This window comes from Myxocyprinus asiaticus, chromosome 8 (genome assembly GCF_019703515.2).
Source record: "Myxocyprinus asiaticus isolate MX2 ecotype Aquarium Trade chromosome 8, UBuf_Myxa_2, whole genome shotgun sequence".
NCBI classification, from domain to species: Eukaryota; Metazoa; Chordata; class Actinopteri; order Cypriniformes; family Catostomidae; genus Myxocyprinus; species Myxocyprinus asiaticus.
Window position 1 is genome coordinate 47322104 of NC_059351.1, and position 17075 is coordinate 47339178.

Here is a 17075-nt window from a genome sequence, read left to right on the forward strand (position 1 = left end):
GACTTCCTCTCGTTGCATACCAGGACCTGAAAGCCAAACCTGAGCTGACCAGATCAAACGGCAAAGGTTCAACACATCACAGAATTGGGAAAGTGATGAGTCAAAATCAAGGTGAAGCCCATGGGCTTGCTCGTGACATTGCCATCCGGGACCGGAGACAGTATCCATGTATCCGAGATTGAGGAGTCACCCGTGATTGTCAAGACTAAGGTCAAAGCCAGAGTGATCGGAGGGCGCACAGTTCGTGGTCACAAGTAAATACAGGTGCATCTCAATAAATTAGAATGTCGTGGAAAAGTTCATTTATTTCAGTAATTCAACTCAAATTGTGAAACTCGTGTATTAAATAAATTCAGTGTACACAGACTGAAGTAGTTTAAGTCTTTGGTTCTTTTAATTGTGATGATTTTGGCTCACATTTAACAAAAACCCACCAATTCACTATCTCAAAAAATTTGAATATGGTGACATGCCAATCAGCTAATCAACTCAAAACACCTGCAAAGGTTTCCTGAGCCTTCAAAATGGTCTCTCAGTTTGGTTCACTAGGCTACACAATCATGGGGAAGACTGCTGATCTGACAGTTGTCCAGAAGACAATCATTGACACCCTTCACAAGGAGGGTAAGCCACAAACATTCAGAGTGCTGTATCCAAGCATGTTAACAGAAAGTTGAGTGGAAGGAAAAAGTGTGGAAGAAAAAGATGCACAACCAACCGAGAGAACCGCAGCCTTATGATTGTCAAGCAAAATCGATTCAAGAATTTGGGTGAACTTCAGAAGGAATGGACTGAGGCTGGGGTCAAGGCATCAAGAGCCACCACACACAGACATGTCAAGGAATTTGGCTACAGTTGTCGTATTCCTCTTGTTAAGCCACTCCTGAACCACAGACAACGTCAGAGGCGTCTTACCTGGGCTAAGGAGAAGAAGAACTGGACTGTTGCCCAGTGGTCCAAAGTCCTCTTTTCAGATGAGAGCAAGTTTTGTATTTCATTTGGAAACCAAGGTCCTAGAGTCTGGAAGAAGGGTGGAGAAGCTCATAGCCCAAGTTGCTTGAAGTCCAGTGTTAAGTTTCCACAGTCTGTGATGATTTGGGGTGCAATGTCATCTGCTGGTGTTGGTCCATTGTGTTTTTTGAAAACCAAAGTCACTGCACCCGTTTACCAAGGAATTTTGGAGCACTTCATGCTTCCTTCTGCTGACCAGCTTTTTAAAGATGCTGATTTCATTTTCCAGCAGGATTTGGCACCTGCCCACACTGCCAAAAGCACCAAAAGTTGGTTAAAGGACCATGGTGTTGGTGTGCATGACTGGCCAGCAAACTCACCAGACCTGAACCCCATAGAGAATCTATGGGGTACTGTCAAGAGGAAAATGAGAAACAAGAGACCAAAAAATGCAGATGAGCTGAAGGCCACTGTCAAAGAAACCTGGGCTTCCATACCACCTCAGCAGTGCCACAAACTGATCACCTCCATGCCACGCTGAATTGAGGCAGTAATTAAAGCAAAAGGAGCCCCTACCAAGTATTGAGTACATATACAGTAAATGAACATACTTTCCAGAAGGCCAACAATTCACTAAAAATGTTTTTTTTTATTGGTCTTGTGATGTATTCTAATTTTTTGAGATAGTGAATTGGTGGGTTTTTGTTAAATGTGAGCCAAAATCATCACAATTAAAAGAACCAAAGACTTAAACTACTTCAGTCTGTGTGCATTGAATTTATTTAATACACGAGTTTCACAATTTGAGTTGAATTACTGAAATAAATGAACTTTTCCACGACATTCTAATTTATTGAGATGCACCTGTACATTTACAATTAATTATCACAGAGTATTGTATTCTCACACAATCAGTTTTATGACTCCAATGCTAAAATCTAAATTATATGAAGCAGGAACATGGAAACAGGCCTCACATACAGTATGTACACTCATAGAACATACTGAGGCAATCATTAAACCCGCTCTCCTAATATGTCAACTATTATAAATATAGTGTTGGGAAATCTGATTTATTTGAGTGAATCTGTACAGAAAACAATACTCTAAATCATTTGAGTCCTAATGCAGATATACCTGTGCTGCATTTTAGGTCTTCTTTTTTGTGCACTCAAAAAAAATATTTTAGCCTTTTTTTAAAGATGTACGCAGTTCAATTTCATAACAAAATCCATCAAATTGAATGGTAGCAATGGTAGAAACTGGTAGCACATCCTGAGCAAGTAGCACAGATTATCAGAGCACCGGCAGTTTTTCTTGCATACCACCACTTCTCAGAGTCTCCCAGTAGGATGTAATGTCTTTATTTAATGTAAGTCAGTGATTTGATGAGGTCAGCCAATCACTTTTATCTGACCTTCCAAATGATTTTGATAAAATCACGGCGGTGAACATCCGAGCCCTCTCTGTGCAAAACTCAGTGATGAGTTTAACAACACGTGCAACAACAGCATCGGTGGTCGTCAAGCTATCCATGGTCCACTTTCGGACCAGAGCCGCATGTTTAAGCTTGTCTGGACATAGTTCAGTTACACTTTTTTCCAAAACATGAACCAGCAACTTTTGGCTGACTGAATTTTATTGCGTCTTATTCAATCAAATGTATTTATGGAAATTGTTTATCTGCTGGGTGCAGTCAAAACTACTGACTTAAAGCATTTTCTACTCCTCTTTGGGGATTCACTACTCACTTCTCGTAGTGGATCAACAGCTACGAGATCAAAGGCAGATATCGCATTATTTACGTTCAAGTGCTTTGTTGTTAATAAAGTGGATGCAATTTAAATTCTGTTGCTTTTAGTTTAATAAAGACATGTATTTTAGATATTTCAGAAATATGATACCAATCACATATCCCATACAGAGATTACACTGTCAGAATGTTGGGAATATTCAAATATAATTTATATACATAAAAACATGATATTAGAGATAAAAAATCAAACATTTTAAAAGAGAACAAAACATCACGGTTGTTTAAGACAATGAGCATTAAGCTGTGTCGTCAGCAAGTAATTTCCCATCGTGCTTGCAGTTCGTGCAACTCAGAAAAAGCAACTGGGCCGCCTGCCTGCTACAACTGTGGCCGCCTCGCTCTCGCGGGAGTATTTTTGACATACGTGTCATGATATCACAGCAAGTCAGACAGATTTCTAACTGGCATGCACCTGTCGGTGATCACTGGTGATCGGTTCTGCGCAGAACTTGCTCATCTCAAACGTGCCTAATGAAATGCATGCTGTTTTTCCTTCAAATGTGCCTAATGAAATGCATGCTGTTTTTTCTTCAATCATTGGATTGGATCATAAGCAGAGAACATGAAACATAAGTAGCCTACTGTCACTCACATGTCGCATGTTTTACAAATGCACTCTTTTAACATTTTAAAATATATTTTCCACTGTAATGTTCTAATTGCAAAATAGACTGCAGAAGATGAAAGTTGAGTTTTTAAGCTTTAATTTAACACTCATACGGCCCATCTGTTGGCCAGTGACAGTTAACAGGTTTAAAATGGGTAAGACAGCCTCTGTAGCACCCCGATTTTCACCTACAGTCACCAAAATTGGTACATATATAGTTCTCATCAAGTCAGACAACTTTCTTAATTATAGTTATTAGCTCCACCCAACAAGAAGTCTGATTTTTTTATTTTATTTAATTAAAAAAAAAAATTATATTGCTGTCTCTGAACTTTTAAATACTCCTCCTAGGGGATTCATGAGACTGTCACCACATTTAGACAACATTATGCAGAGACATTGAAGATGCTAAATTTTGAACAGATTTTGGATATATCGAACAGTGTTGCCATGGCGATGCATTCAATTAATGGCGGAAAATGGGAAACAGGAAGTGTCCCGTATCTTCTTTGTGCAATGTGTGATTTAGATCAAGATTGAGATTTATGTTTCGTCTTGGGGGCTAATCACATGGTTGTGACTATTTTGGGTCACGGTCATCACGCCACCAACTGGCAGAAGGAAGTGTGGCTCTTACAACGGACTTTAAAATAGTCCTCTTATATTTACTCAAATTGCTTCAAAATTGTTTAGGATAATGTCAAATGCCAAATGCACGTGCCCACCTTGCATTGTTTTCCGAAAGCCACTGGGTGGAAATGGACCAGTTGTGCTTGGGCCTGTCATTGGTGCTTGCAGCTATATTTTAATTTTTGTAAGAGATGTAAAAAAAAAGGTGATGTTTAAGCCCTAAATCTTTAGTTTGATCAATAAAAGTGATATTGTTTCTAAGAAAACACCATTATTAAAGGAATAGTTCAACCAAAAATGAAAATTACTCATGCCATCCCAGATGTGTATGACTTTCTTTCATCTGCTGAACACAAATGAATATTTTTAGAAAAAATATCTCTGCTCTGTAGGTCCTCACTATGCAAGTTAACGGTGACCAAACTTTAAAGCTCCAAGAAGCACATAAAGGTATTCCATAAGACTCCAGAAGTGTAATCCATGTCTTCTGAAGTGATCTAGTTGGTTTTGGGTGAGAATTGACCAAAATGTAACACCTCTTTTACTGTACATCTTGCCATCGCAGTCTCTTGGCACGATCATGATTTCAAGCTCGATTACACTTCCTAGTGCTTGACACATGCACAGAACGCTAGATGGTGCTAGGAAGTGTAAACGAGCTTGAAATCACGATCGCCAAGGAAACTACTGATGTCAAGATTTATTGTGAAAAAGGAATTATATTTTGGTCTGTTCTCACACAAAATCATTTGGATCGCTTCAGAAGACATGGATTAAACCACAGGAGTTGTAAGGATTAATTTTATGCTGCCTTTATGTGCTTTTTGGAGCTTCAAAGTTTTGATCACCATTCACTTGTTTTGTATGGACCTACAGAGCTGAAATATTCTTCTAAAAATCTTCATTTGCTTTCTGCTGAAGAAAGAGAGTCATACACATCTGGGATGGCATGAGGGTGAGTAAATGAGAATTTAAATTTTTGGGTGGACTATTCCTTTAAGGTCTTTACTTGGGTTTGAAGTGCCTCCTCATGAGACAGTGGGTTTATTTAAATATTGTAAAAAGATGTACATGTTTCCTGTTAATTGTTTTGAAATACATTCGGACTGCAAAATTTAACTCTTTCTTCCTCAGAAAAGTAAACGATATTGAAAGGCAGTCAGTTGACAAGCTGAAAAATTACAAACCTGGAGACGATGTCGTATGCTTCCCTTTAAAGGTAACAGTCATAATCACAGAGAAAGGAAATGTTATCTCAAACTGCTAAAAAGCTGTGTCTGTAATTTTTTGCCTTTTACTTCAGTACGTCAAAGAACTGAAATGCTTAGAAGTACGTGTGAAGCACAACATCATGGGGACTGTTGAGATGTTGGCCATGATTGCCAAACCTGTGGTGAGTGCTGATCTAAATGTTACTCAAACACTCCTTAAAGCTGAAGTGTGTCACTTCAGCACCAATAGTGTCCCCAAACGGAATTGCATAATAATTACTGTTTCGAGCTGGTTTCTTGAACACTCCCCCATCTGCTGTTATTTGGCCTAACAGATAGTCCAGCCCCAAACTCATGCCATTGGTTGGGCCAATGTTGCTGTGGTGGGCTGTTTGTGAAAGCAACCTACGAATAAGAGGTGTGCAAAATGACATGTTTTCAAAATCTAGTTGGTGTACAATAACTTGACATTCTGTCATAAAAATTTCGTTATATGTGTAATTTATATGGCTATACATTTTTTACATGTTTTAAAAGGGATACGTTTAAAGACGCAACATTTCCAAGAGGGTTTACCATGCAATGTCTAAAAGCTAAAGGACAGCATGCTAATTAAAACATAGGCCCCAAACATATAATAATTAGAAGGAAATAAGAGAAAATCTAAATCAACTAGTGGAACTCACTAATCAACTATAGACCGAAACAGTCTGGTTCCTGAAGTAAAAAATCCCATATTTTTTTTCCATTTGGGAATTGATTATTAACAGTAACTTATAAACCTTTTAAGACAGACCTGCCCATGAGCTCCGAGGTTGTTAATCGATGGTATATGCTTCTATTGAAGCCATCAGTCTGTTTATTTTAAGTAGATTTTTTTTTTTTTTTATGCATTAATAGTGGAATTTGTGGTGAAGAAATACACTACCCATGATTCTGAAGAGAAGGTTTCACCAGTCAGAGAATTGCAACAAAGTGTGCCAAAAGAGCTCAGCAGCAACTGCCTACTCCCATGATGCACTGCGAATGACGCAAACGAGTCAGTCTCACTACACTCTCAAAGCAGTTATGTACTGATTGCAATACACTTGAAATGCACAGTTTTTTTTTATTTATTTTTTTATCAGTAGTTTAAATTTTTTCATTGTTTTTAGATTGTTTTTAAATGAGGTAATTCGCAATGCTTCTATAGTTCATGCCTTAATGAAAAATGTCTTTGAAGCAAAAAAGCATTTGAAAAATCTCACAAAGTTTGTAATGTTGTGATTGACCATGAAGCTAGTTGGTTTGGATCATGGCTTTTATGACTCTTATGAATGATTTTATGGAATCCCTATGGATGAATTGAATGTGAAAATACTTCTGGAACCAAGAAAAAGTGGGCGGGCACTGTTGCGCAGTATTCTGTTGTTGATGGCTAGTCGACCATGCTGACCTATCCCTACTACGAATGGCTTACTTATAGTTTAGTCATGACAGCTCTCAGAAAGATTTAGCATATGTGGGTATGAATAATTGATAGGATTTTTGTCTTGGCAGAATAGATCCGCACAACTTCTGCAGAGCAAGTATTGAGACTTACATACACATACATACTGAGTTAAGCTTGTGGACATGCTGCTGTTGCTGCACAGTTAGACCTACAAGATATGCTACATCAAGCAAGTATGACATGCTGCGGCACTATTAAACATAAATACATTCATGATGCAGCAGATCTAGCCATGTGCAGCTGGGGTGGAGGAGGGTTTCACAGAAAACTCTTGCTGTACGCTACAGTGAAACCGACTTACTTGCAAACTGAGCAAAATTAAATATTAGGCAAAGAGAGTACACAAGTTGATTAGCTACCTGATTACACGTCAAGGGACCTATCAGCTTACACCATGTGGAGTTTCATGCCTGAGCTTAGTCATTTCTACATAGCTGGATGCGAAAATGCATGTTAACGTAGGAAAAAATACACACTTCAGCTTTAAATGTGTGTATTCCAAGGTTAGTTGATTACCAGACAATAACAACTTACAATTATTTGTTTTCCCACAGCAAGCTAATCACCCACAGACACTTTTCAAACCTGGACAGACCTTTTCTGCAAATGTTGTTAGGATAAGTTCGAAAAAGCCTCTTCGACTTTCCCTTTCACTCACAGGTAATAATTGTAGATTTATCTAAACTTATTATGATACACTGTAACACAAAATTGAAAAATTTTCCAGCTCACGCAACCATATGTGTTCCCTTTTATCTTGTTATTACAAGCACTGAGTCATGCTGCAGTTTGTCACTTTTTTCCATCATGACGCACATTGCAGTCCTCCCTCGGGTCTCTTTAGCATTTCCTGTGTGTTGCCGTTGCTGTACAAGCTGGAGCAAGGATCGGTCACCATGGCGATGGTTTGGAAAGTCGAGCCCAAGGGACTGCTGCTTAAACTCCCATTTGGGAATTTGGGTTTTGCGTCGGTAATGGATCTTTTGGATTCATACACAGACAATCCACTGGAGCCCTACAAAGAGAACCAAGTCATCCGGTGAGTCTCAGCTGAGCATGAGTTAGACATTTGTGTCCTTTTTTTAAAGTGGGAAGTTTGTGATTGCACAGGTTTAAATGTGTGTGTTTGTCGTTTTTCAGGTGCTGTGTTATCGGGAAGAAGATGGAAAATGCAATGTGTCCTTGTGTCCCTCCAGGTACACAAACAAGTGTCATATCAAAATAAAGTCAAACTTGATGTAGATTCTCACACTGTTTCTTTAACTTCCTACTACAAGTGTTGTTGTTTTTTAAGATGACATGTTAAGTTAAAAATAGTTAACATTTTCTAAATCAAAATCTTCCTGCATTTTTTGCCATTTTCTTGCTGAGGTGAACTCGAATCCAGCATAATTATACAGGGTTTCCTTAAAACCGATTGGTCAATAAGTAATTTAGGCAACCCCCGACAAGTCGAATTTTAAAATATGTAACCTGCATTACCAGCTATCTTAAAAACATTAAAGGAAAATCCTCAAGATGACCTCAGGTCAGCAAAACATTTGCTTTGTGTTGGATTTCAAGCTCAAAACTAGAGTTGTAGTTTAGGTTTGGCTCGTTGTAGTGTGTCCAAAGATCAGACGTATCAAAGTCATTTAAAAAAAACATTTTTTAATCTCCTTTTTTGTTTTTGTCTCCTTTTTGCTCCTTTACAAGTTGTTTTAAATTGATACAAATGTTCACTTAAACCACACCTGGCTGGATTCGAACTCTGGTCACCTGCATATAAGTGCCACCATGCAACATGTCCAAGCATGCACATTCCCCACTAGTCCACATCTTTAATCTATATTTTATTTATCATGGCCATCTGGTCAACCTAAGATAGTGTTTTCTGTCACTTGGAAATCTAACTTGCAAATGCCAAACGCACAACAGTTTTTATTCTGTATTTGAAGGATGCATAAGGGCCAACAAGAGAAAGTTACAGACCCAGAAATTCAATCCATTTCTGACATAAAGGAGGGTCAGATTATCAAAGGATAGAGTGCATCCGGAAAGTATTCACAGCACTTCACTTTTTCCACATTTTGTTATGTTACAGCCTTATTCCAAAATTGATTAAATTCATTATTTTCCTCAAAATTCTACAAACAATACCCCATAATGACAACGTGAAAAAAGCTTGTTTGAAATCTTTGCAAATGTATTAAAAATAAAAAACGAAAAAAATCACATGTACATAAGTATTCACAGCCTTTGCCATGACACTCAAAATTGAGTTCAGGTGCATCCTGTTTCCACTGATCATCCTTGAGATGTTTCTACAACTTGATTGGAGTCCACCTGTGGTAAATTCAGTTGATTGGACATGATTTGGAAAGGCACACACCTGTCTATATAAGGTCCCACAGTTAACAGTGCATGTCAGAGCACAAACCAAGCCATGAAGTCCAAGGAATTGTCTGTAGACCTCCGAGACAGGATTGTATCGAGGCACAGATCTGGGGAAATGGTACAGAAAAATTTCTGCAGCATTGCAGGTCCCAATGAGCACAGTGGCCTCCATCATCCGTAAATGGAAGAAGTTTGGAACCACCAGGACTCTTCCTAGAGCTGGCCGCCCGGCCAAACTATGCGATCGGGGGAGAAGGGCCTTAGTCAGGGAGGTGACCAAGAACCCGATGGTCACTCTGACAGAGCTCCAGCATTTCTCTGTGGAGAGAGGAGAACCTTCCAGAAGAACAACCATCTCTGCAGCACTCCACCAATCAGGCCTGTATGGTAGAGTGGCCAGACGGAAGCCACTCCTCAGTAAAAGGCACATGACAGCCCGCCTGGAGTTTGCCAAAAGGCACCTGAAGGACTCTCAGACCATGAGAAACAAAAATTGAACTATTTGGCCTGAATGGCAAGCGTCATGCCTGGAGGAAACCAGGCACCGCTCATCACCTGGCCAATACCATCCCTACAGTGAAGCATGGTGGTGGCAGCATCATGCTGTGGGGATGTTTTTCAGCGGCAGGAACTGGGAGACTAGTCAGGATCGAGGGAAAGATGAATGCAGCAATGTACAGAGACATCCTTGATGAAAACCTGCTCCAGAGTGCTCTGGACCTCAGACTGGGGCGAAGGTTCTTCTTCCAACAGGACAACGACCCTAAGCACACAGCCAGGATAACAAAGGAGTGGCTACGGGACAACTCTGTGAATGTCCTTGAGTGGCCCAGCCAGAGCCCAGACTTTAACCCGATTGAACATCTCTGGAGAGATCTGAAAATGGCTGTGTACCGACGTTCCCCATCCAACCTGATGGAGCTTGAGAGGTCCTGCAAAGAAGAATGGGAGAAACTGCCCAAAAATAGGTGTGCCAAACTTGTAGCATCATACTCAAAAAGACTTGAGGCTGTAATTGGTGCCAAAGGTGCTTCAACAAAGTATTGAGCAAAGGTTGTGAATACTTATGTACATGTGATTTTTTTTTTATTTTATTTTTTTTATACATTTGCAAAGATTTCAAACAAACTTCTTTCACATTGTCATTATGGGGTATTGTTTGTAGAATTTTGAGGAAAATAATGAATTTAATCAATTTTGGAATAAGGCTGTAACGTAACAAAATGTGGAAAAAGTGAAGTGCTGTGAATACTTTCCAGATGCACTATATGTCAAGTGTATTGTGGATAAAGGCATATTTGTGAGGTAAAAATCTCTTGGAGCACATACACAATATTGTCATTTTGAATGAAGCCATTCTAGTGTCCTTTGTTGAATTTTAAGTATGTTTTTATCATATGAAAGTTTATCACGGACCATCGCAGGACAAGTTCTGTTAAAGAATGCAAAGTAGAAAAAACTAGCAAAGTGCGCAGAGCTCGCCGTTCACACGTCCGACCCCCGCATGGTGCCACGCGACTCTCTCTGGTTTGCCACTTTTAAGGCTATATCGCTGTTTTGTTATGGAGCCCCTTCCATTATGTAAAGTAAAATAGCCAAAGGGACTGTTCAGACCGAACACCTCCTTGCGCTAAAAAATCTGGATGCAGCGCAAAGGATAGAACAGATAGCAGGTGTCTCGAGACGCGTTTTTAAAAGTTGCTGTTCTTTTGCGCTACTGCAGGAAATGCTGAAAAAACTGCTTGGTGCTGCACAATGGTCAAAGCGTGTTTTGAAAAAACACATTCAGTGTGAATGACACCTAAAAGACAGGGTTCACACTCATCCTGGAAAACCTGCAATTTTGCAGTGCAGTTTTCCTGTCATGGAAAAGTCATGGAATATTTGGAAATGCCTAAATGTCCTGGAAAATAATTATTTGTCCTGGAAAATATTTAAGTGAAATAAAACTGACAAGATTTTTGTCACATGTACAAGTATTGATATATTGCAATTTTTTATTGTTCCAACACTGCTGTAGTGTTAACTACAAAAACACTTGAGTTGTTAACTGTAGACAACGACGACAAGTCAGACTGCAGTTTTCTTTCTAGAAAACGAATCCACACCCAGAGGTGGTAGCATGTAATACGGCCTTTACACCTCAGTGTGTACATTATTTTTCAATAATTCAGTGACCAGAGTCTGCTTATACCACTGTTACCACATACCGGATTACGCTTCGCAACGGGGTCCTGATCAACCTGTCGGCGTTTATTGTGCGATAACAACCGGCTGACTGTACATTATCCCTTACATAATTATTATTATTATTTAAATGGATCCATGAAATAGGAAAAAGATCATGTTTCATCCAGTAAGATAATAATAAAATACTGTATTGAAGCAATATGTCACATCTGTGATGTTCTGTTGTGCAGCACTTCATTTGAGAAAAATATTTTCAGTGTTGTTTCGGATTATGCTGTGAGGATTTTGTAGAAAAGCACTGCATTTGAAAAAAATAATGCAATGTTATGTTGAAAAATCTAATTAATTAAAATAATTATATTTTCATTTGATTAAAGTTCAATTGATTAGACACCATTTTGATGAAATTTAATTAAAATGGCGAATAAGACAATAACCACAACTTTGATGGCCTCCTGTTTAAATATTACAACCACGTGGCACATAAAATATCCTGGAAATGTCCTGGAAAATTGTGCCTTGAAAAGAGTGGGAACCCTGAAAGAGAATTGTTAGAGAATCGTTTTTTTGAGTCAATCGATGGGATAAAACAGCTCACAAGTCAGTCTGCATGATTCATTTGCCAATTGGTCTGAATTAAAATGATTATTAAAAACCTGTATACAGTGATCACTAACAATTGGAAAGGTAATGGAAAAGTCGTTGAATTTCATTGGTCAAAAAGAGTGGGAACAGCATTTCTAGGCTTGGAAAAGTAATGGAAATTTCTATAGTGAATGTAAATTTTTCTAGTTTTACTCTTTTTTTTTTTTTTTGCAAGGTATTGCAGATGAACAGAACACCAGTGTCTTGAGGGACATCTTTAAAGTTGCTGTTCATTTTAACCTTACACAGCGTTTATAAAAACGTGGTGCTCCTGCGCAAGACACAGCGGTCAAAGAAAGGTTGTGGAAAAGTCAACTCATTTCATTGGTCAAAAAGGGTGGGAACCCTGTTTCCAAGCCTGGAAAAGTCATGGAAATTGATAAAATCTTAAAAGTCATGGAAAAGTAATGATAATGTATATTGCGAATTGCCTTTTGTGTAGAGTAAACTGCTCGCAAGCCGTAGTGATGTCTGATTTTTTAGATAATTCTTCCTGCAAGTGTTCTTTTCAATTAGTTGGTCGAAACAGTTCACAAATGAGTCTGAAGTATTCATTAGTAAATCAGTCTGAATCAAAATGATTTTTTAAAGGGATAGTTCACCCCAAAATGAAAATTCTATTATCATTTACTCACCCTCATCCCATCCCATATGTGTGTGACTTTCTTTATTCTGCTGAAAACAAATGAAGATTTTTAGAAGAGTATCTCAGTTCTGTATGTCCATACAATGCAAGGGAATGGTGATCAGACCTTTGTAGCTCCAAAAATCAAATAAAGGAAACAAAAGTAATCCATATGACTCCAGTGGTTAAATTCATATTTTCACAAGCAATATTGAGGTGTGAGTGAGAAACAGAACAATATTTAAGTCCTTTTTTTACTCAATCTCCACTTCTTACTAAATCTCCACTTTAAGTTTCACTTTCACATCTGAAAGTGAGCCTATACACAACAGGCACCACATGTGACTTTCAGATGTAAAAGTTAAAAGTGAGATTTTAGTATTATTTTGATCTGTTCCTCACTATTATATTATATTGCTTCTGAAGATATGGATTTACTCACTGGAGTCACATGGATTACTTTTGTAGATTTTTGGAGCTACAAAGGTCTGATCAATATTCACATGCATTGTATGGACCTACAGAGCTGAAATATTCTTCTAAATATCTTAGTTTGTGTTTTGCAGAAGAAAGTAAGTTAAGCATCTGGGATGGGATGAGTAAATGAGAGAATTTTCATTTTTGGGTAAACTATCCCTTTAAAAATCTTTATCCAGTGAAGTCCTAGAAAATTAATGGAATTTTAATGGTCAAAAGGGTGGGAACTTAATTAGAAAGTTAACCTGTTAACTTAATTGTTTTTAGAGAGGGAAAAGAGAAGCTGAACGTGTGGGTGGCCATGCTCAATCTGGAGAACATGTATGGCACAGAAGAGAGTTTGCAGAAGGTCTTTGAACGGGCTATTCAGTACTGTAAACCTCAGCCTGTGTACCAACAGCTGGCCGACATTTACACCAAGTCAGACAAGATCAAAGAGATAATTATTCCCTAATGACTTGAGATCAGTTTGGTTGTTAGTAGAGCTGCCCTTATAAAGACAATTCTGGCCAATACTGATTACAGGATAGTTAGTTTTGTGTTATACGGTACTGTGCAAAAGTCTAAGGCACTTGTAAAAAAAGAAATGCTGTAAAGTGAGGATATTTTGAGAGTTTACTTGCAAAATGTCAGACCTCAGAACATTAATGTGTCGTATAAAAGATGTCAAACTATTTAACTATTTATTCTGAAACCTGCAATAGAAAATAATTATACTGTTTAAATTTAAATAAAATAAGCCCTCATATTATCGGCTTCCAATATCAACCAAAGGGATAATGAAGAAAACACACTAATATTGACCAAAACTAAACTTTATGTTGGTATTTTTTGGTCTGTGAGTGTGTGTAGGAGGCAGAGAATCTTTATAGAAGCATGGTGAAACGCTTCAGGCAGGAGAAAGCTGTTTATCGCCGCCTTCCTGCTTCGACAGGGCCAAAGCAACACTGCCAATGCCCTTCTACAGAGGGCGCTGCAGAGTCTGTCCAATAAAGAACGTAAGTGCCAACTACATATCATTCTTGCCTTTCACATGTTTTCAGTGTTTATGTGTATAATGCCGTCTCACTTAACTTTAGATAAATAATGATCAAGAATATATATATATATATTTTTTTTTTTTGGGGGGGGGGGGGGTATTTTAAAGAAAAACAATTAAAATGATATTCAGGCTCTATTGCCGGTACCTGAAATGATCTCATCTATAGAGCATAATGCCTACGGCAACACCTCAAGATAGTCTATCAGCAGCTCATGCGTTCTTTTCCAGATGTAGACTTGATTGGCAAATTTGCCCATTTGGAGTTTCAGTACGGGAATACTGAGAAAGCCAAATCCATGTTTAACATGGTCCTGAGCACTTACCCCAAACACACAGACTTCTGGTCAGTGTTTATAGATCTGATGGTGAAGCACGGCTCTCAGAAGGATGTGAGGTAAGCACAATTGTTGGCTCATACTAGTATAAGTGGAAATGAGCAGTGTTGGGGAAGCTACTTTGAAACTGTATCTTACTGAACCACAAGCTAAGTAGTTTAACTACACTCAAGCTACTATTTTAAAAAAAGTAGTTAGGTACAAGCTTCTAACAAAAAGTAGCTTAGTGCGTTGAAGCTATTTAAAGAAGAAAATAGTTTTAGATATACAGTGTAACAATCAGATGATTGATCTGTTATATATTCAACCAAAGGAAGCACAAAATTAACTATGGTTACTGCAATATTACTATAGTAAAACCATGGTTCATTTTCGTAATGGTTCAACAGGGTGATAACATTAAATTGAACTGATTTATACTTGATATACATAAACTAGATAAACTAGAAAACACCCTATTTTTTTATAACTGAAACTAATTAAAGTGATAAATGGCAACAATATACTAAATAATTTGCTACAAAAATGAAACAAAGTCCTTTTAAGGCTGCGCAGAGCTTGAGTGAATCAGTGAATCATTTATGTGAACTAGTTCATTTACATGAACCATCCCAAAGAACTGACTCACTAAAATGAATCTGAGTTACCAACGCTACAAAATCGTGGATGGTTTAGGTTAGCGCGTTTGATTATTCCCTCAGCTCCACTGCTGCATTTGCTACAGCGCCACTCGTTGGACAATTCAGTGTTTAACTGGAAAAGATACACTATCGTGAAAATAGCTGAACTATTGCCACGCTACTGATAAATGCAGCTAATTTAGTAGCGTCACTTCTTTTATTTAAGTACACCCCAACACTGAAAAGGAGTTTGAGGATTTTACTATAGAGTCCATACAATAAATTCTTAAATGATACTAACTAGAGGTTGGCCGATAGTGGATTTTGCTGATACCGATAACTAAGGTGGTGGGAAAGACAGATAACTGATTAGCTGGTAGTTTTTAAAACTGATTTATAGAATGTCAGAAAATGTCTTATTCTTTCCTTACTATAACGGGAACAGACAAAGAGTCCTAAATGAAAAAAATCCCAGATGCAGTATATTGTTCAACCAAAATAACCAGAAAAAAATGAAGATTTGGTGCATAACGCGGGACTTTTAAGAATAAAAAAGCCCGAAACACACTGGGAAGTCTTATTTTGAAATGACAAAATAATTAAAAATCTGCAACTATCGCCATAGATTTTTGCCGATAAAAATAGTTCCAAAAAGCAACTATCTGCACCGATTAATCGGTAAAACCGATATATCGGTTTACCTCTAATATTAACCTATTATATTAGATCCTGTATAATCAGATAAAGCTGCTTTTTTTTTTTTTTTTTTTACAACAAACCAGTTTTACAAGTAACCAGTTGTTACTTGTGGACTAGAATATAATCTAAGAATCATGTAAAGTCTGACTCAAATCTAGATTGAATTCAGACTGACACAAGATTTAATCCACACTATTCTCCTGTTCCCCTCAGAGAGCTGTTTGATCGTGTGATCCACCTGAGCGTGTCTGTGAATATGATCAAGTTTTTCTTTAAGCGTTACCTTGAGTACGAGAAGAAGAGCGGCACACCTGAAAGCATCCAGGCAGTCAAACAGAAAGCTCTGGTATACGTGGAGTCCAAAGGAGCAGAAGACGCCAGCTAGAACCAGAATCTAACATTTTACATTATCATTAAATTCAGAATGTGGGATGCATTATGATGAACGAACCTAAAATAAATTTTCACCATTCTGTTTCTTTGCCTCATTTTGTACCTTTGGCTAAATATATATGTCCGGAGATGCACAGCGTTGTCGCTTGGTGTGTTTCAGAACTCTTGGACAGATTTCCTGAAGTAGTTATCTTGCGATAAAATGACTGTGAATGAATGGATAGTAAATAGTCTCTACCAATCAGTGTTTATATACATAATGCAAGGCTATTGGATAGAGAAAATATGATCCTACATTTTTCATTTGTGTCTTATTGTAGAGAGGCTTAAAAGATTATTTTAAACTATTGAAGACTTTCCATCAGATATCAGGTCAAAAAGAAGTCTTTAAGTACTCATCGTTTTCCTTTTCCGATAAATGATTCTATTCAGACTAAAAAAAAAAAATGAAAAAAAAAGATTGCTGCAATGAGAGACATTCACAATTTGTAATAAATATTCTGCCGTTTAAAGTTGTCCACATAAAATATATATATATATATTCTGTCAGCATAATTTGAGTGAAAATTTTAATTGTAAAATTAACATGAATAAAAAGAATGTCTTATTTTGCTTTAATGACAGCATTACAATTATTTTTGTTGTTGTATATTTTTCTTAATTTTAAAGCTTTATTTACAGGTTTAACCTTAAGAGTCCCAAGCCTAAAATATTATGATGCATTTTCTGATTATTAAAAAAAAATAAAAAAGCATATTTTGTTTTGGGGTAAATTTTGTGACTTGGGAAAATCTTTATTTTTTTTAAGCACATTTTGCTTCGAAGTGATGTGAATTAATAAAGTTGCAACATTCAAAATAAAAAAATGTCCTACCTAAACTGCTGTGAAAGTTCAGTGTCAGCTGCTATTATGTGTATTATTTTTTATTAAAAACAAAAAAGGTATTTACATGCTGTGAACAAACA

The 17075-nt window shown here is 37.5% G+C and overlaps 1 protein-coding gene across 1 annotated transcript; it reads left to right on the top strand.

Annotated features, from left to right (window-relative positions):
- The first annotated feature begins 120 nt into the window (after window positions 1-120).
- LOC127444788 (protein RRP5 homolog) lies at window positions 121-17020 on the top strand. Its single transcript, XM_051704335.1, is given in 10 exon segments — window positions 121-254; window positions 5139-5223; window positions 5308-5397; window positions 7583-7738; window positions 7848-7903; window positions 13288-13369; window positions 13873-13931; window positions 13933-14018; window positions 14291-14456; window positions 15930-17020. Coding segments are annotated over 10 exon segments (1086 nt in total). The 3' UTR covers window positions 16102-17020.
- Window positions 17021-17075: the final 55 nt, after the last annotated feature.